Raw genomic sequence first — 21,496 nt, forward strand, 5'->3', positions numbered from 1 at the left:
TTCTCTACGTCGGCACTGCATTTTCTGTCTTGGTATTGTGGGTTATTTAAATTGTGGGTCTCCCGAGCATTCACACACAGATTTGAGTGGATGTAGCCGATTTCAACTGTGATAGACTGCCAGGATAGAGCTCCTCACTCGTTATCCACGTTTTGATTGGTTATATACTTCATGGCTATTTTGGCCTAATTCCATTACTTCCCTGGTCAAACTAAGAGCTAGATTCCATTAAATGACAATGATAGTAGTCAGACTTACATAAAGCTTCAATAAATTAACTTTATTTGAAGTTTATAACGATGGTAGTCGCGACTTTTAGCAAGAAATTAGCGGTTGAATCAAAGTGGAGGAGCGCTGAAGGCTACCGAATATTTCATATATAGTAAATTAGTAAATCCCTGCTCTCTGAGAAGTCCATTAACCGTGGTTAGTTGTTTGGATGATCATCGTATCCGCTACTGTTGCAGTAGTTGATTAAGATCTAAAACACTTTGACCTTAAATTTAGCCTTCAAGTTTAACTCTCAATTTGCCAAGGCTGAAGAATACGTTCCCATATTTTTTCCAGAGAAAAAAAATGTCCACTTTTACCTGATAATTTGGCCCAAAACTAAGGTTTCGCCAATTTGAAAAAAAAGCAATTAATTTGTCCTGAGAAAAACCAACTTATGCCTTCGACAAAGTAACCGTCTGATTAATTTCGATGACTGTGTAAGTGTCAGATTGGTAGGGAAAAACCTTTCATCAGCATTGAAAGATGATACAGGACAATACAGGCAAATTTCCAAAGGAACTGTAGCTCCTTAAGATGTCCCTGAAGACAAAAGAAGACATTATACTCGGGCAGAATATGCATTGTCGACGTTGAAAAGGGCCGGGAGGCTACTGACATGTTCCAAGGGCCACGTCGCTAAGCGAAAATTCAATGGCGAAGCCCTGGGTGTCCGAGAAAATCAAACGAAGAGTTAAAAACATAATTAAAGCCGCATACAGCCCCTCTCCTTTTGAGCATCGTCTCCAGCCCTACCATTGGTCAACCTTCCACGTCTGCTATCACAACGTAGTCGGTGTTGTAAGAAAAACATCCACGAACCAACTGGATAGCCATCGATGTTGCGTGCAACTAAGATACCTATCTGTCACGTCACTGATCCGTCCCGGCAATTCTAGTGAATGCAAATTTTCGTCTTGAGGGGAAACTGTATTAAGAGAGAAGGGATGTACTTATCATCTCCTACGTATATCATCAGGTAAGAGAATACTGACCTAAAACCAATCATTTGACAAGAGGCAGAGTTTAACTATTTCCATTGGAATAATGTTTCAAACCTCTTCCTCCTTGCCCTATTGTTCGTGCTTCAGTGCTGTCCAGGCATACCTGGCTATCTTGGTTCTCTCCAGCCAGTGGATAGGTAAAGAAGGTATCGCGTGTTTGCTTCATTGACACCTTCATACATGTATGGCGGATAGCTCCGTAACGAACATTTTTAGATGGTCCATGGCCACTACTGCTGTCGCTTCAACTGCTAATAGCATTCCTGCATAAAATGGGAGTGCGGTTGTCATCAAGACAAATGTCATTTTCACTCCTTCTGCTATAGGTCGTCACATATTTCCCCAACTGCAGCATATGCTCCTCCTCCGTCATGTTAAGGGTAGCTATCCTTTAGGATCGGATTCATTTTCCTTTGCCACCGATGTGGCACTCCGAGACTTCCCTAAAGACGAGGAAAATTGTATTACTACGCCAAAAAATGTGCTATTGACGTACAGAAGGGTGAAGGGGTGGGCGCTGGATTACTTGTATGGGCCAGAGACCATGCAGCAGAAGCGGAGCCTTAAGTGTCTATGAAACAGAAACGAAAAGTTTAAGGACTATTCGAAGTACTGCGGCGTTAAAGGTAACGTCAGTCCTTTTCCCCACTTAACCAAGTATAGGTGTACTTTGACACAGATTTTCGATGTCACCACGGCGTTCAAAGCGTCACAAATTTTCCCGATAAAGAGATTTAGAGCTGATTTGATCTAGCTACTCCATTTTAATAGCACGGTCTTTCAACCATGCCCTACAAACTCTTGACTTCAGAAAGGCTCCTGCATGCTACATTTGTTACAGCGGTAGGCGAAGCCAGATCAAACAAACGCATGCCAAACCCAGACGTTACGGAAGGAATCATTTGACGTGAATGGCTGAATTTGTGGAGAATCACTGCCGAAGGCTTGTCGAAGCCACGTTCGCCCAAATCAATTTCAACAATTTAGTGTTCTACAAGGCGGAAATCCAAAAGGTGAGGAGGTGTGGAAATTGGGAAATATATCTCGCATGGACCTGCTATGGTATTTATTAAAGGGCTTATCCATCGCGCAAGTAAATAATGCATCCTCCATGGCCCTGGAATTTGGTTTAGCGGTTTGAGCCGCATAATGATAGGAATGGATACGAAATGTTATCTGTATGTAGCTAATTCAAATTATGCAGTTTGCTGAATATCTCTTCTTTTAGGCAAATGCAGTCACTGGCATTGTAAATGTACACGTTGTGGAGCCTCGTCCAGCTTTGAGCGGCAGGAAACCAGTGAGTCTCCTCTCTCTCGAGGCCGTTTACAAAGAGCACCAATTTTCAGGTACAATGTACCCTGAGGTATGCCTCACTGACTTTAGGATCAAACGAATTTTGCCTCTACGAAAATGGAATAAATTGCATTTATGCCCTTTGATGTTTTCAAAAGCACTAAATGAATTGTTATTACCGAATTAACCATGAAAAGCGATAGAGATGGCCTGGAAAAGCAAAAAGAGCTATGTAACGAAATGATATTGGTTTTAACAAAGTGGACTTCTCAAACTCCCCAGTTTTGCTTCCACCTTTGCACCATGACCTAGTCGTACCTATTGCTTCGGCCTCATTGCATGCTGAAGGGAACCCTCTCCTTGATGCCAATGTTTCCTCATCGTATAATACTTTCCATTAGATTCCTCGGCAATATTTTCATCTTCGCAATGGCCAGTAATCAATCACAGATAGTCAGTAGTTTCGCGTATTACCAAATCCTTTTACATATGTTTTCGTATTCAATGAGCTAGCCTTAGGACAAAAAATAGGCTTTTAGCCAATCGTTGACAGGCCCATTCATCTTCTCTACGATATTTTAAGCCTAAATTAGCAGGATGCAACGTTTGACCGCTCAGCCTTCACTAAAATCGTAATGGTTAAAAGTGAATAAACACAAACTTGTCTAAATATTTTCTACTGATGGTTTGGTTAATTATTCACTAATAATTAAGCAAAGTAGAGCAGTTCCGAAGGCCTCCTTGAGGTGTGTAGTTGACTTCCCAGCCATTGTTTAAAGTGTTTCAATACCACTAGCTTCAAAGACTGTTTCATGGAACTTCTGCAAGCGTGCTCCTCTCTTAGCTTGTGAAGCACTCGCCTCACAAGACTGCAACATCTAGAAGAAGGTTAGCGAGACTATCAACGCGACTGTGAATCCGTACCACCAGCCGCCGGTCCTCATCCCACGTAATTAAACATATATGCCAAAACGGATGTCAAATCACTAACATAAAGGCTAAAATATCATCTTTGATGACTAGAATGTTTAAAGCACATGAGGCATATCAACCCCTTGTCGGATGGATTTCACGATTTTAAGGCTGTCATATAAATCTGTCGGCCTTCTATAAAGTTCTTTTGCAACGCCAGATGGTCTCGTTCACGAGTCACCTCCATATGTCAGAATAAATACTGAGGCCACCAATTTTGACACTAATTTTTGGTTGAGAATGGGATGTCACCTTTTTCATAGACTTCCTGAAGCTAGACCTTTTGCATTTGCTGCTTATCGGCAAATCCCTGTGCATGTGAGTGACCCACCACTTGCTTGGTGACATTCGCAACTGCAACCTCTGATCCATCTATGACGTGTCGCCGACGATGTGTAATTGTGCAATATGAAGAATGGAAAATCTTCCTGATCGTGGACTGATTCAGGTGACACGGCCTCCAAATGATAAATAGTTTGGGATGAATTTAGTGAGGAGGTGGTCTAAGGCTCGACTTTGGAACACAAGTTTGTGTTGGTGAAAGGTGAGAGGCAAGTGGTGGAGAGAGTAATGAATAGTAGCGTATTGATAGACTGGCAGAGTCCATCAGTGGTAGTGTCAAAGGTGCGGTAAAAAAGGAGAAGGTGAGAAGTGAACTGAGGCATGTTAGTTATTCACACATCGTTGACCTTTCTGTTTCTGTCGGTCAGCCTCAACCAATTCCTCCACAATGCATACCACCGGCGCATTGCATCTAGCCTGATCGTTAGGCATTTGCGAAGAATCGTCTCGGAGACAGGAGAGTGTAGATATGCCACCGATGAGGCATAAGTGTTGGTGCATCCGACTTTTTGCAAAATTCCCGCTCCAGACTGGTGCTAATGGTAGTCTTTGTAGCACAAAGACGGACGTCTCTTTTTATGGCTATAATTAGACCTCTAGTTCTCCGTCTTTAATTAATGCTCGGCATTTGCGTTTGCAACAATATGCGTGCGTTCATCCACAGACTCGCCAATTCATTTGTACATGCACTTAGTTATTCGCTTACTCACCTCCTTTACCTACTCCTTCTTTTACCACTATTTTTTCATGTTTTCGCCATAAAATAAACGCGCCCTCTAATTGAAACAACGCACTATTTACAGAAGCCTCGTGGCTGGAGAGGTGTTGCAAACTGTTTCAACTGAGCCTCATTGAAAGAGAGTTAAATGCCTGCTTATAGCACAAATACGCAGACGGATCTGAACATAAACGCCATGCAAGAGCACGCATAGGCATTAAGACCACGATGGTGGCGGAGAACCTCACGGTAAATACTAAGTCCCAAAGTTATACTCCAATTTTTCGTGTACTTTCATCCTGTCAGCACTCTACATGGCATGTGCTTCTTTTGGCACTTAGGACCTCTCGACTTGCATCAATTTGTGACACTTGATTTTGATGCTTCCAATTTTATCAGTTGTTCGTTTTTTATTTATCGAAACCCCTTTCATCTTGCTCTTCACCTTGCTTGTTAACTTAGGCTTGGTTCAAGTGTGTATTGTCAGTCCTCCTGCCTTAGATGCGATTAACCGAATTTCGGCACATCATTGATGCACTGCTTATTCTTCACACTGATGTGTGCAACTAAGAAAAAGGGTGTGACAGAGATTTGCTAGACTGCTTTTGACTTTGAGCACGCCCTTGAATGTCCCTCAGTAATGGCAGCCAATGAGACGTTCACATGTCGTCTCAATGTCAACGGTGGTGATTGTGTCAGAGCTGTTGCCTAATGGGAGAGCCGTCCACCCTACTATGGAGCGAGACTCCTCGGTCTCCGCTTCCCGATTCCTAGCGTTCCTAGACAAGCCCGGTTGGTTTGCTTTGGACATCTTTATTAAAGACGACAAGATGTATAGGGAAAATACAATATTGAAGAAGGAGGGGAGCCGCAGTCACTAGGTAAGGGAGAGGGCGATCCAGTTACAAGGTTCGAATTTCCTGCTTGCCTCCTCCCTGCAGGGCAAATTCAAACAACATAAGTATTGCACTACACCTACGGATTCACAGGTTCCAGTTCCCTGGTCTAGCACTAGTGCATTTGAAGGGGAGAAACTCATGAGAGTCACAGATGTCTGTAAGGATGAGCAACGAAATAGGAACACCTTATATTTAAATGCCATTGGTAGTTAAGCTCACAAGTTGTTTAATAAATAAAAATCCTACACTCCGGAAACGTTTTCACCAAAGCAAGCGAGGAAAATTGACCACAAATGCAGAATACCCAAATAAACGAAGGACGATCCAGTCTTCTTCAATGTCGACAGCATTTGTTTGATTAAATTACTGCACAAGACGATATAGATGCGATTTTTCGGAAGTGCTTTCATGCATCCATACCGCTTTTCTACCGACGGCGCAATTCCGCTGGCATAAGTTTACAGGCCACGAAGTATTAGATTGGAAATGTATGCCGTTGTTGATGTTAATAGAAATTGCTTTTGCTTGAAGCGACGCCAGGATGATGATACTTCGTCTTTATCCATTCATTTTTCCCGAGTTTCGATTGATAAATGCATGGATAGTGATGTCCTATCTTCCCAACTTATGGGTAATTGGACAGGGCACTTTCCAAACCCTTTATGGACAGTCCCCTTGCACGTGCATTATGGTAGTGGACGATCGGGCATATCGTAGGGGGGAGGCACGAAATTTGCTTGCTATAGTGGCCATCATGACAACGCTTGCCAGTTGATATTTGTAGTCGGTCTGCAAGGTGATTTGCGACTCCTAGTGAATGGCGGTGGAGCTCCTTTGAATCGTGATACCACAATAAGAACTTGATTACTCACTAGTGACTATGATTCGCCTCTCAAGTACATCCTTGAATCCAAAAGTGCTTTCATTATTGGGTCTTGGATAAATTACAACGTTCTCTTCAAGCACATATGCGCTAAAGAGAATACCTACGTGACCAAGGTGACCTTTAGTGGTGGTGGGGGTAGTACTTATTGCCTATGGTGTCAGGGTGAATCGATGGCACAGACGTTGGAGACAATCCTCGCCATGTTAGTAGGAAGTATGCGCAATGCGCTTGCTCCCGGAAGCGCCAAGTTTCACGCGAATGTTGCAGACTTCCATGAAGTTTGCTACTGTCAAGTCAGTGCTGCCGATCTTACCATGAGTGGGCTGAACGCCCTGCCCTGTGTAGCTGACAACGTCAATCGCTCATCTGAAAGAACAGCTTCCCTGCAATAATATCTTGATTCAAGTAATTGCTTTCCAAATCACAATTTATCCAACATCACTTCTGAAAAGTAGATGAACTGGAAGTTTTTCTTCGTGAGGATAACTGTCTTCGGCTTCAACGTCAATGAGTACCTAACCATGGTCCGCAATCCGATCTTATTTCTTTCGCAATATATGCAAATGAGACAGCGATCAAATTGGTACGAACACGCTTCATGACTTGCGGCTGTGATACTGTGAGAATAAAGTCCATGGCGGTTCTACACTTCCTGACGACACAGAAATCGAGGATCGTAAAATTGAGGTTACCAGAACTACTTAAATCAGTAACTGTCACTTTGGCCTCTCAACCACGCGTCATGCACGGATTTGACGTTAATTAGATGGAAGCCACATCTACGTTCCGGATGTCTCCCAGTGACACTTCTGTTTGTCCACAGTGCTTGGTTCTTACTGGGTGAGTCTGTCACACCTGCCAGTCCTTTCTTCTCGCACTTAACGCCTTACTATCATGAAGGGCATTTAGTAGATTTATCTTATAAACAACGCATTTCCTTATCAAAACGTATGTTATGCCCCCGAATTCGCTGTCTAAGTCCGTCTAGGGTCCACTTTATTGAGCCATGCTTCCATTCTGAACAACAAAGTGTTGTAGGGGGTCATCACTTTCTGATATGAAACATTGCTGCTCCAGTAGTGTATTATTATATAAGGCGGTGTTGATTGCAGAAGTGGAGATGAGTTTGGGAGAAAAGAGTTTATACTACGCCCTTTAAATCGATTCACATGAGTTTGATATCCTGAATTTCTAGTCACTGAAGCGGACAGCTCATATAAGACTGAGGAGTGAAGAGTTGAACATCTTCCAAATAGGCTTTCTTCAGCTCTTAGCCAACGAACTGAGCCAGTACGACAGAGGTTGAAACTCCACCACCCTACCCCTTCACCGACTGGATCGGCACTACTGCCCACGCTTTAGCCTTCATGCACTTCTGTCTCCATATTGGTGCCAGTGATGTAAAGTGGCTAACTGACAGATGCAGAGTTCGTTGAACCATCCCAAACACCTAATCCTTTGGTCTGTATGGAACTTCAATGTAAATGTTCTATTAAGGTTTTGTTCTCAGTCAACCCTGACGAAATTTTGTGGGCATGCATTCACCCAACGAGATTTTGAAACAACACATTTTCTATTATCGGCGCTTTAAGGTTGCATGAAGTATTCACAAGGACAAGGCGCCTAGCCTTATTTAAAAAGTGGCATGACTTACATGTTCTCCCCGGTGTTTCTTGATCAACCAATTTGAAAAGGGACGGTCGTGTCCACTGGCGTTGGAAGTGTTCGTCTGATTCACCGTGATCCTTAGCTCCATTCAACTCGTCCGTCTTCTTGCCGACACACTGATTCCGGCCATTGACTCACCAGAGATTGCGGTTCACTCCAGCCACAAGGCCCCTACACCTTATAGAATATTCAGTTGTTGAAGGCAAGGCGAAACTCTAACCCATCAAATGATATTCACCTTACCTATGGGTCATCAAATAACATTTCGTTGAGGCAATTTGCCCATTCAACGTCAATAAATGGTAAAGTATATTTTACTGTAACACTAAGAAAGAAGCAATCAGAAGGAATGGGATTATTTTAAACTAGTTACTAGCACTTGTCCTGTTTGGTTGCTCCACAGCTAATCGTTACCAAGATGCCTTTTTTTTAAAAAACCCTCGCGGTAAAGTGTTAGACAGTGTAAAAAATATCATTTAAAGAGTACCTCTGGAAAATATGAGTGTGTGATGTGATACGGTGATGAATGGGGTTTGGCAAATTAATTTGCCACGATAAAAGATGCTTTTGCGGTGCCATTTTTTAGAGGGCGAATGGGATGTTGGACGATTTCAGGTGTCGATGTGGCCAGCATTTAGAAGGATTTAGATAGGTGTTCGATGCCTACAGTTAATGGTTTATTACATTTGATTGCCAGACCTCTAAAAACTAATCAAGCCATTCGAACAGTTCGTTGGACTCTCTTCAGTCTGCCGGTCAGCCAGTCAGTCAGCAAGTTCCTCCCGGTTGTTTGACTGATGCCATGAATGTGCTGTGTCATTCTACATAAGGCCAGGGTCAATCAAAGTACTGCAAATGCGGGAGGCAAAAATGAAGGCCGTCTAGGGTCTCGGACGCCCTCCATTACCCACTCAATTAATCTGCTACTAGCTATCACGTGCGCAGATGCGTCGGCAAATAAAGACGTCTGCTTGAATCCTTTATCTACTGGCTGCTAGGATTGGAAACTGGATACGACAGGAAGGAGACCTGAGCACAGGGACATAAAACCAGTTTGTGGCAATATTATTAGGCATGATATTGTGCGTATAACCTAAAATTTCATTTAACAACTTCAGGATGTGGTAAATACTGAATGACAGGACTTGCTATTTTTAGAGGGGCGACCGGCAACCGAGATCATCACCTGTGAAGTTGCTAAAGCCACGCATTTTCTCAATAACTTTACAACCGACTCGATGATAGTGGTCAATGGTAGGATTTTCTCTAATGACCCGCCGGGTTGACTGGGGGAATGTGTGCAATGCAGCACGGACCCAACTTCCCGCCTCTCTCGTTTTTATCGCAGGCTCCACTCTGATCCATGCCGTCGTCATTCTTGCGCAAATATTTAGCGGATGGCTTCTGATCACCATAAGACAGTCACAAGCATGTTCTGGTTCTACCTTACTGGATAGTTCTCCGCGTTATAAAAAATGCAGATCTGTGCAGCCCAGTGTCCAGTGCAATCGCACAACCGCTATTCCAAGCATCAACCGATGTAAATTACCTGATAAATATTCCTTCAACATTACGAAGGCTTCAAGGTGTGCGACAGCAAGCAGTGTAATGTGGATGTATATCAATACCTATCAGAGATCTCCTATGAATTCCATAAGCCGAACTTACGTGCTGTGTCAAGATCTTCCGGTTGGCCATCTCATGCACTTAATATGAGTGTGCCAAGATGTCTTTATTGGGTGGATTTATTTCACTCTTAAAGAGCTTCTGCCCTATTCAAAACAAATAAGGGCATTCCTAAATTGCTCATCTCCACTCAGTTGAAATCCCCTCGTATTTATCGCGTTTCAATGCATTAATGCAAAAATCAAATCGCTTTGTTGCTATTTCCTTACTATTATAGGCGGTTGTGAAAGCGCACACGTCGATGGGAAGGTAGAATTTAACACATTTTGGGAAATGAACTCCTTCAACACTGCACAACATCGAGGTGTCAACAATTAGTTTATCAAAGCTGTGTTGAGAATGGTATTGGCGTTTGAAGAACACATTCACCATCGAGATAAAGTGTTGTTTATTAAACTAAAAGCGGCAAGCAAATAGTTGAATTGTGGCACAATATTAGTTGTCGTACACTTGCATACGAGAAGCGAGGTGTGGCGATCATCTGTCGCACAAATAAGGAATAATGAGTAAACCAAGTTACTACCTTGCCAAACCAACCTCGCTTGTTTGTTTGATTAATAGCCTTGTTTTCAAGGGCATTTAAGTCTCTGTAATTGCACTTCCACTGGGCGGTATGGCCATCCCCTCTTCACATCACCAAAGCATATTCTGCTCAGGTATTTTGCCTTCTTTCGTCTTCAGGGAAGTCTCAGGGCGCTATGTTGGTAATAGTGGAAATCATGCCTGACCATAAAGAACAACAACTCCAACTTTTATTCCTAAATGCCAAACGTTTACGTGATGGAAGAAGGTTATATGCTGGCAATGGGAGAACATGTGACGACCCCTAGCAGAAAGTTTGAAAACGATGTCTACCTTCGGTACCTAACTTAGTCCCATGTTCTGCGAGACAAGTCAGGCGATGGTAGCCATAATTGATCTACGAAATCTTGTTGCAGAGCTGTCTGCGGTATCTGTACAAAGATGCTCATGAATTGAACATGCGGTATCTCCTCCACTTGTCTACCAGACAGGTAGGACTGGACAGCATTGAAGGGGAACAAAGTGACAAGTAGGAAAAAGCGAAAAATCCATTTTAAACTTTGTCCTTTATTAACGGCTGAGCATTTAGGCTGGCACATTCCTCCCCCCTAAAACCTAACTACAGTCCCCAAGCAGCGTGAATATCCAGACAAAGTAGGATTCCCACGAGAAATTGTTGGTGTTGCAGTCGGATATCTCTCCAATTGCATAGAAATTCGATGACTAGCACGGTTTTTTTGTAAATGTCTTTCTTATTGTACCGAATACGCTGTAATGGCTGACGCGGGAGTTTGATTAAGGGGAGCGCAGGACGTAACGCTCAAAAGGAAAGGGGACTACGCAATGCTTTGAATATTTGTTTAACGATTTGTTTTAGCTCCACAGGCACAGTAAAGCTCCGCCTTTGTACTCTTTGCGTAATGCAATAGCCTTTAGGCCTCGCCGGTAACCCCACAGCCCTTCTGTACGTCGACTTAGGGATTATGTGCTCCTTCGAACTCAGGGCAGTCTCGGGGAGCTTAAACACCACAATATTCCAGTGTACGATCCGTCCGTTCGCCACGTGCAAATTTTCCATCTATTTGTTCCCCGTTCAACATTTCAGTGCAGTCTAGTAACCGAACTCTAGAAAATTGATACATTTGTCTCCAGAAACAGGATCCTTATCTGATTACCGCCAAAATCGGTCCTATTTATGCCCTTTTCAGAATGAAATGTTTAATTATCGACTTGGAATTGCCCCTCAGGAGGAAAACTATGTCAATTTTTAACATCCCTCTTTAAGACTATCTGGAAATCCAATTTTACTATCGAAGAACACAAAAGGCTGAAGAATTGACCGATTTGCTGCGTTAAACATCAGTTCTGCAAGGGCGATACAAAAATGTCCCATGGGGAGATAAACCTTCCCGAAATTTCTGGCGATCACTTTTAAAAGGGATAACTCTTCTAAAAAGTTACATATCATCATTTTTATGAATTTAGACAAACGATTATATGCTTACAACTTGATACCCCTCATGACAACCCCTTTTCAAAGTTAATAGAATTTCCAAGATAGTGCCCCAGAGTACAAGGTGCATCAATCTATGGCTTTTCTTTCTTTAAGCCATCATCTACCTTTTTCCAAAATAGACGGGATATATAATTACACACTTGATTCTTCAGTCCTATATTCCCCCATTTAAATATTGGAAACATGCCCCACCTCTACACGCCTGGAGAAGAAAAAGGGGAATAGACAATTGTCCCGACATAAATCGGCACTCAGATACTACGAATATGAAAGGTAATGACTGTCCCCTACCTCAATTACTTTATTGACATGGTGAGTAAGGTGGATTACAAAAATGATGCACTTGCCTTTGACACCCGTGCAGCAACTGCCACGGAATTATGTAAACAATTACTTATCCCATTTGCGTTACAAATATTGCCACCAAGAAACCACCTGTCACCTACTTGGCATAATGCGGTCGTTTGTCAGAGTAGTCAGTTCACTAAATGGAATGGCATAGGAATATCTAAGATGTAATACTTTGGTTATTTGTTTGTTTTGGCTTCGCGGGCCCTAAAAGCTCCGCTATGACGGCGCGACCTACAGACCATGCCAGTAACCCTCCCCCCACCCGCCCTTCTGTACGCCGACAATGCGTTTTCTGTCCTAGCATTGTGATTTCTTTCGTCCTAAGGAAACATTCAACGAGCTGTAATGTACAAGCATTTGAAATTGTTTTGAAAAGGCCAACTAGAAAACGTGTTTTCAGTGACAAAGGCAACAAATCTTAACGTCTAGAAACAGAACCCGTCTCGAATATTTGTCGGCTTACATATTTTTGTAGATATTTTGGAAATATGTGCAATCCATCATCATTCTGGTCACCAGTAGAATGAGTGAATAAAGGCGAAAGCGGTCTGCCATGGTGTAGCGAAGAATGGAAATGTGCAAAAGCCACGGTACGCTAAAATGCATCCTATTTTTTCTCATGAGTCAAAGTTGTCAGCCCTGTAGATGTCAATTCAAAGGACAAACAAAGTGCTCTATCTAGCGGAGACGAGAATTATCCTGGGGATTTTGTAACCATCTCCAGAAGAGCGGAATTCTGGTCCGTAAAAACTCTTGATTAATGTGATCCTAACATCATGTTAGTTAGGAATAACTTCCAACGACGCTCCTCAAAGGGGACCGATGAAACCGAAATTTCCCTTTTCCGAAACCATTTAGCTGTCCAGCCCATTCTAGCACGTACATTTTATCAGAAGCGGAACCCTGTATAATCAGTTTAATATCCAATGAAGGAAGTAAAGAAATAGGCAAGTAAAAGGGCAGTACATCTTGGCGCACACATACACATCGGAGAAATAGTGGCAGACAGTTGTCAGGATATGTTTGGGCTTTGTGGGCATCTCGTAATCAGTAGCACCGCTCAGCAGACCAGAGCAGCAGCTGGACAGCAGACGCGACGCGTCCTTTTGTACTACCCGTTGCCGCCGACGCCGTGACAGCAGCGAGACGCTTTCGGGCTGTAGTGTTAGTGGGATCACCAGAGTCAGCAGCAAGTCGGTGGAGAGTGTTAACAAGGGTTGAGCGAACCATCGCACCGAGAAGGGGTGCACTGAGCAGCAGTCCCGTGGTCAGTGGACCCGCCTCGTGGCCAAGATCATGGAGCTGCAGGAGGCCGAGGCGAAAGAGACCATTGCTGGCCAATGGATGCACTAGCGCAACCAAACTGCAGGAGAATTGGACCTCGAGTGCAGTCCTCAGCGGATTCGATGTTACTGACGCTGATGCTGTTGCGCTACCACCGCTTTCGCTTGTCCAGCCGGGAACCCAAAGCGCGTCTCCCCATGACTCTAGCCACAGAACTGCAGCCCGGAAATCCTCCGCCGAAGAACGATCTTCAGGTGGTTCTAAAACATCCCAAAAAATAATGACTTTAAAACCTGCAAACGTAAAGCATGAGATACTTTCAACTTCAATTCCAGAACTATAATTCTGGGGATTCGGTGCAAACAACTCGATGTAAAGCCTTTAAATAATGGATCATAGAGCAAATAAGTTCTTCAGACATCAGGAAGGGTAGCATCAAGCTCTGCATTCACCCTCCCGTGCGTTTACAATAAGCCATCATCCAGATCCCTCAGTGCATTTGGAGGCAATTAGAGCACTAAGTTGATAGAAGTGCTAGAAAACGCAACCTAATAGAAGGGCAATATCACATCTCACCAACTGGATAGTATGACGGAGTGACATAGAAGGAAGACGTCCGCCGCAGGTAGTTGAATCTGTAGAGACACCCTAGTGAGACCTCAGAGATGACTCGGGCGAAATACAATGGTAAAAACCCCTGGCATCCGTCATTTTCAAGGCATGAACAACAGTTGAGAGAGGAAAAGCTACCTACTTTCATCGATCTTCGTCCGTTTAGAGGGACACAATGTGACCACCTCAGTGAAGGCGTCAGCCCAATAGAAGAAGGTCTTCACGCCGTCAGGCGCATTCCGTCGGAGGCTTTCTGCAGCGCCACTACCAACACCGCAGGACTGTTGTCGAACATCAAAGCCAGAGAGGTGCATCGTAGTGGCATCAAATCGGCTCGACCAAGGGGACTGAGACCGCTGCAGAGGTCCGCACCAGCCCGGGTGTTGTACGGAGTCCACACACCAACCGAGAGAGTGGAGGAAAGACTGGAAGTCTTTCGGTGTTTCTGACCAGTAGTCCTGCGCATTGTGCGTGTAAAAAACAACGCGAGACTCAAATTTTATCCACGATGATTAGGCTGCAGTTTTAATTTTAAGATTTTTACACCAACTGCTAAAACTGCTGAAGTTAGGCGGTGGGACAGATCTTACTAGGTAGGCAAGTCACACATCTTAGCGACCGAATCCACACGTTAAAGAGCTTTGGACTGTTAATTAACCGACACGACAAAGAGTTAGGATGGAACTTCATCCATTTCAAACTGAAGCTAGTCCCAAGTTGAGAGAATGATATGATTTCAAACTGATAGAAGATCAAACAGTCTCCATTAAAGAAAGTGAACACACACCATCAAATAAGCGTAAGTATAACGTGCATTTATGCTATATCTAAGCTGACCCTATCGTGATCTTCACAAGAGGCTCTCAGACTACAAGAAACTCCAGCAAACACATGAATATAGCCACCTGTCCAAAACTGATTCTCCACACCAGCCAAGGAGGCATAAACCAAAGTCACAGAAAGGATGACATCATTATTTTAATAGGAACGGCACAATCGATGTTTCGCTATCTGCGTTAAACCAATGACGAAGCATTTCCACAAAGTAGAGGCAAATCGAAAGTAGATAAGAAAAGTGGGCTTCACCATGTTGCAGATGACATCCTCGAGAGAAGTTTGACCCTGCTTAACATAAAACACGAAGAGAGTGGCGGTGGATCTCGGACCAGTCAGCAATTGGTCATCTAGCTGTCTAGCCAGTGTGGCGTCAACTGGTATGAGGGCTGAGGGTATAAGGGAGGCAGCGTCCACACCCCCACCCACGTTCCGCGTGCCCGGAATGCGTCGCTTCCAGCCCGATGAACGCGCACGCAGGTTTGGGATGGAATTCGGTTGTGGGGAGTTAGTGACATGGTTGCTGTCGGCATTGGTACCTGAAGGCACGCAGAAGGAGTTGCTTGAGCCTTGCAGTGCGTTCACCGGGACGTATCCCAAGTGGCAAGCAAGGAGGTGACCTGAAGACATTGCATCAATTCGCCTGCAGCGAGGAACGAAAAGAAGCCCTGTTAAGAACATCGCACATCACTGAATAACCTATTTCCAAATAAGGGAAAATCACCACCTCTAATGGAGGTATGCCAGCTAATGCCATTTGTTCTGGCCCCATTTAGATTTTCAGGGCAGGAGCTAAGGTCAAAATTTCTATTTGCTCTTCCAGAGTAGCTATTGTCATAAAAAGGCAAATGAGCGGAAGTTTTGTTGCATGATGGAGGACAATCCGGCCTCATATTCCATAAAAGGAAAACTTGATGCATCATATAATTTGATTGACCCCGCGGCATATTATTAGCTAAGTCCGTGAACAGATGAGAAAATAGTCATCTCACAGCAAATTAAGTTGGATGCTTTCCATAAATAGTTCAACGGGAACAAAGTATAAACCAACTGCTTGACACTTCTCAACACCTCAGAGGTTAATAGAAACAAGTAGTGGTTCAATACTTTGATTATTTGCTTAAATCTACGTTTTGTTTAGGGCTCCCGGATCGTACTTCCGCTGGGCCATGTGGCCTCCAGACCTCTAGGTCGGCAATACGCATTCCACCCAGTTACTGCGTCTTCTTCTGTCTAAAAGGAAGCCTGGGGGCGCCGTATTGGTGACAGCAGAAAGCAAATCCAACCCCAGAATGCAAATACCATGATTTCTACTATTGAATGCGAAACCTTAGAGTGACAGAGGAGGGACATCGGATGTGAACAACTGAAGCGACACTAGCCGTAGCCGTAAACCATCTGGAAAAGTTTGTTACGGGGCTTTTTACCGTACCTGTATGAAGATATCAATTAAGTGAACATGCGACAACCCCTCCACCTCTCTACTTGCTGGATAGAATGTAGGTAGATTTGGCTGGGTAGCAGTGAAGTGAGAACAGTGGTAAAAAGGAACGGATGTGAGACCTTCTCCTCACGGTACTGTTTCAAACACCATCCTTCATTAGATGACTTTGCTTTCAGGCTAGTGTTCTTACGACTAGAGATGGGCATATGTGCTGCCCAGCACATTCTCACTTCCCCTATACAGTTTCCAAACAGGAAGAAATTCCAGATCAAGTGGAATTGCCAAGTGAGATCAGTGACGTTGCGATCAAATATCTTCTCAAGTATGCGCAAATTCAAAGACTAGTGTGAGTTTTTCTTACAGTACCGACTACATCGGGATGGCCGACGCGGGAGGTTGTCCAAGGGGATTATCGAGGACGATGCCCAAAAGAGAAGAGACCATGATTGCTTCTATTATTTATTGAACTCTTCGGCTAGTTTAGCGGACACTTAAGGCTCGCCCTTTTTCCTTCCGCTGGCACAATGGCCTCCGGGCCATGCCAGTAGCATTCATTCCCTTCTGTACGTAGCCCGTACACATTCTGCCTTAGTAATTACAAATTTTTTCGTCTTCAAGCAAACATTAATTCTTAAACAAGAATTTTGGCCTAATTTTGACAAAGGAAGTGAACCGACTAATTTTAATGACAATATCTCATAAGATAACCAGATTGGTGGAGTATATGTTACAATATAGTTATGCATGAATACCATATCCCTCACTTTGTATTGCTGTCATTCCAAAACAGCCTCTGGTGATTATCTGCCCACGGATGACCAATCCACAAAAATCCAAAATCATTAACTCTCCAGCCTCCTATAAAAAGCCATCACAGTGGTAATTTGGAGTAAACTAAACCCCCATGACCGAGAAGCAGGGCCTCGAAGACAAGTCAAAAGTACGCAGATTCAAAAAGGCTAACTCAAAAGTACTGACTGTGAAATGGTGGTTAACGATTTGCTACATTTAAAAAAAAAACTTCTTGCGGTTCAAGCGAGCCACTCTCTCACACTCAACGACCCTTCACCACCTGCGATTCAGAATGTGTTGTTGTAACCGTCTTTTAATGCGACTCATGATTTATTAAATCTGATTAGGTTTCAAACCATTCTAAATGACTTCGTAAGATTAATAACAAAAAATCCAACCTAAACACAGCCTTTGTTTAAGCAGCTTTGTGATCATGGAAAACCAACAGCACAGACTCACAGCAAGAACTTGAAAAGAGCTCCAGCCAATACGGATAGGGGTCAAAATTAACAAACGATTCATATCTAAAGGGACTCACGAGGGTGAGACCACACAAAGTGTAGGCAACAGTCAACCATTATAATTCAAAAAAAGTCATTAAATGCCGATGAAAACTGCGGCGAATTGAAAAAAAATGCTTGTGGATTATATAAACCACCGAAGAATGCTCCTAAAGCTACAAACAAATGACCGCGCAGGGGGAATTAAGAGGTCAACAAAAAAAATGGCATGGAAGAATATCGTCATATATCAGACAAGCATGAGGCCTGACACTCATCCATCCAAGTTGGGCTAAGGCCATTTTAGCAAAGGAGACAAATTGGAGTCTTCCCAGAAAAATTCAAGTGATTTTGCCTGCAAATATTTTCCCAAAAAATGGCGCAAAAGATTTGAACATGTTGTTTGTCAACATGTTTACCGTTTAAAAAATGCCACCCATCGAGGTCTCAAAGTTGAGATTCAACAGTACCTCAGGCTTTCTAGAAGGTAACTAGTCGTAGGTGGCCCGGACGGTAACCGAAAAAGGGAACAATCTTGTAGTTAAAGTTCCAATTTCAGTGAATTTCACAATACCGTTGTGTAGAGCCGCACAAGTTATGCACTCTTTCATGGCCACCATAATCCCGCGTGAATTGTTGAGATACAAAACCGCAGTAAAGCCAAAAAGGGCGGAGAAAGCGCCTGTTTCCATGCAAAATAACCTGACATCCGCACAAAGCCCCTCACTCCTAGATAGTCTCTGATCACCGTAGTAAGTCTGAACAAGCTTGAGCTCACGAAGACAAAAATAAACTATGGTCGACATTCAACCATGAAGCTTCGACCGAACCAATGAAGAGCATTTAAAACTGCGCCTAACTACCGAAAACACTCTTCGCCTCTTAATCTCGTTCTCTCCGATATAACCTTGGAACCCATTGGAAAGTGCGATTGGACGTATTAGGCAGAAAAGAGAACTGACTGTTGGGGTCGGCATTGCTCCTCGGGGTAGGATGAAGTGAAGGCTTTAATTCGAGCCTTCTGGATGCGTCGTCCTAGGGCAGCGGTGCGTTCCGCCTCCGAGGCTATGAGCGATTTGAGTGCGTCTACCTCCCGCCGTGCCACCGAGCCAAACACCGACTGTGCCAGAGTTGGCATCTCTTTCTCTCTGAAAAAAGGATGGAGGAGGCAAGTGCATCATTAACTATCATTACCCTCTGAGCGCGCTGATCAAGGTACAGAAGTAGTAGGTAAAACGACGTTAGATCTTCATGATCTGCAAACAGATGGCTCATTTGTGGTGAAATTTCAAAGCCTTATTGTCATCAAAAAAGGCGTTTTTTTAGAAAATTTGTGACCTTTGCCATCGTTGGTTATTTGTTTACATAAAAAACAACAGGCGAAATATTTTCGTGAGGTCTTAAAGAGAATTTGAGTCCTCAGCAGTGGCAAGGAATATATTAATTCGTGGTGCGCCAGTAATACTTTGGATGTTTGTTTAATTCTCAGTTTTTTTTTTAATGGGCCATTTCTGGCTCCTCTACTGCACCTTCACTTGATGGTCTGGTCTCCGCGCCATGCCAGTGGCCCTTCAGCCCAATACATACTCTGCTCTAATACTGTTTTATTTCGTCCTCAGGGAAGCCTCGGACCGCTTTATTGGTGGAAGTGGAAAGCGAACTTGATCACAAAGGCCAACTACCTTGGTTTTTAAACCTGATTGATACATCATAATGTGACAGAAGAACAGCATATGCTGTGGGTGGGGAATGTGTGAAGACCCCTAACAGAAGGGTTGAAAATGACGTCCAACCTCGGCAAATACCCTAGTCCCGTGATACGTAGAAATACTATTAACAACTATTATATCACTTGCTTGCAAATACCCATACGATCCTGATTTCTTTTTCAAAATAGGTACTAAAAAGACGGACAAGGTTTTATTTTATTGCCTCAAACTAGTCAGCACAAAACCAAAAGTTTATGAGACTGTAATCTGGTGATCATAAGACAAAAACATTATCTACGGATGACCATAGTTTACACAGGAAGATTCGCTACTTCTGTATCCACGTAAACAGGATATTATGCTTTTTTTGAAAATAAGTTGGATAAATACGACAAGCCCTGGGTAAACTACATTGCTAAGAAACACACAAGGAAATTCGTTCAAATACGAAAGTTGGGAAAATTTGACATTTCAAAGTGAAAAAGCTGTGTAGGCAGTGAACAACAATTTTGCTAATCGCCATCCACAAACTCTATAGAGAATCAAGAGAGTCAATCGCTTCAAAAAAACCAAAATTGCATTGAAACGCTACACATGTAGGAATCAAAAGACACCTACGCTCTAACAAGCGGAATATTATCCCTCGTCTTGGGCAAGAACGGATCTCCCGTCCCCCCCGACTGTCTAATCGGCCAGCTATTTTCCAGATAGCTCTTAAAATGTTTCGTATTCCTAAGTCGCTGAGTAGCTGGAGCAGCTCTCGTATCGTTCTCAGCACTTATTGGCTCATAGCGCAGTTTCCAAGACCAGAGGTGACGTCCAGAGGCATCGCGAAGAAAAGTGAAGACGGGTGAGGGGTCCGCAAGACTTCGGCAAAGGGCCGGTATGCTCTCGTTCACCCTTTTGCTGCCAGTGTTGGAAGTAGGCCTCATTGTCTCCGCAATGCTCAGGAGGAGGTCAGGGGCGGTTGGAGTGGAAGCAGAGGTATCTGGCGAGGAGACAAGAAAGTGCTGAAAGGTGGAAATGGAGGTGGCTGAGAGCTGGGCGACCCGTTCCTCGTTGAGGCGACAGGAGAAGGTCTCGGGTCCGCCGGCCTGGGGGAAGGATCCAGCGGTGGAGAAGAGGATAGTCAAGAGTTGTTCCGCTGCCTCGTTTACGCGTTTCGAGAAGGGCATGCCAGTTGGTAGTGGAGGACCCTCAAGAGAACTACCCCTCTATTGGAAGACGGAGAGAAAAGGGCAAAAAAGTGACTATATAGTAATTTTTAAGACATTACAGAAATAGGATAACACACTTGGAAAGACGGTATTTAGGCAAGTGCCTTTCTAACATTCAATATCAACAATAAACATTCAAGCCAAGCAGTGACTAAATTTTTGGCGTACGGTAAAAGATGCCACAGTGACGGTAGCAAACACAGAAGGAAACGAATCCTACTATGGGTACTAACAGCCGGTGAAAATGTCTTCAGGACATGCTAGTCTGGACAGCATTAATTAAGGTGGCAGGCAAACAGTGGGATTACAGTGGTAAATAGGGTTTATTCTGAATGAGGGCGTCAAAGTCTTGGATATCCAATGTTTACGGAAGACTTCAAGCACAGTACGATTTAAATCAAGCTTAGCTACTCTGCGGTGAGATATTTGCTTGAATGGAGCAAAGCTCTCAAAAACAGTTAGTTGTACGTTCGTCGATCACATATCCCGTCGAGCTCATTGCAACAGCCATTAATGTGAAGGTTCAGGGCATAAAACATCGAATCAGAGGCATCTGAGCGACGCATAACCCGTCATGGGATGGGGATACTCTACACTACTAGAGACTTCTACACCATCATACTCAGGAATCCGATCCCTCGATTCGCCTGATCTCAACCCTTTGGATGAACAGTGGTTAGAAGCCCCATTCCCGTAGTTTTGTTTCATTTCTTCCCTTATAGGTTTATTTTTCTACTACCGTTTCTAAATTATTGCGGTCTTTATTACGACGCAGCGCTCCATGGTCCCCAACTTGATTTACCACCCGGCGCTTGCATTGCCACAGTTCCAATCGCTACTGCTACGCCCTAAGTTTGGCTTCTCCACTTGGTTATAAATATTTTATTTGCTTTTATAAACCAAATGCATGCCCAAAACTGCAACGAATCGAATAACCGCAGTTTTCAGCTTGAATTTATTTGCTGTTTGATTTC

General features: G+C 43.6%; 2 protein-coding genes across 2 annotated transcripts in view; one reads left to right on the plus strand and one right to left on the minus strand. All coding sequences in view use genetic code 11, as the record gives it.

Annotated features, from left to right (window-relative positions):
- Positions 1–5,987: 5,987 nt before the first annotated feature.
- On the plus strand, positions 5,988–12,552 carry EGR_05511 (hypothetical protein; the record flags this gene model as incomplete). Its single annotated transcript, XM_024494760.1, has 3 exons — positions 5,988–6,132; positions 10,423–10,531; positions 12,456–12,552. 3 exons carry the CDS (start codon positions 5,988–5,990, stop codon positions 12,550–12,552), a joined length of 351 nt encoding a protein of 116 aa, XP_024350808.1.
- Positions 12,553–13,177: 625 nt separating this feature from the next.
- Positions 13,178–21,496, minus strand: part of EGR_05512 (Ral GTPase-activating protein subunit beta) — a gene marked incomplete at both ends in the record, with an annotated part of 33,202 nt that continues 24,883 nt past the window's right edge. The window contains 5 exons of the mRNA XM_024494761.1: positions 13,178–13,674; positions 14,169–14,484; positions 15,113–15,503; positions 18,559–18,744; positions 19,924–20,519. Of these exons, the coding sequence (XP_024350809.1) occupies positions 13,178–13,674; positions 14,169–14,484; positions 15,113–15,503; positions 18,559–18,744; positions 19,924–20,519 (1,986 nt within the window). The remainder of the gene's footprint in view (positions 13,675–14,168; positions 14,485–15,112; positions 15,504–18,558; positions 18,745–19,923; positions 20,520–21,496) is intronic.

The sequence above is a fragment of the Echinococcus granulosus genome (assembly GCF_000524195.1).
Source record: "Echinococcus granulosus chromosome Unknown EG_S00041, whole genome shotgun sequence".
Lineage (NCBI taxonomy): Eukaryota > Metazoa > Platyhelminthes > Cestoda > Cyclophyllidea > Taeniidae > Echinococcus > Echinococcus granulosus.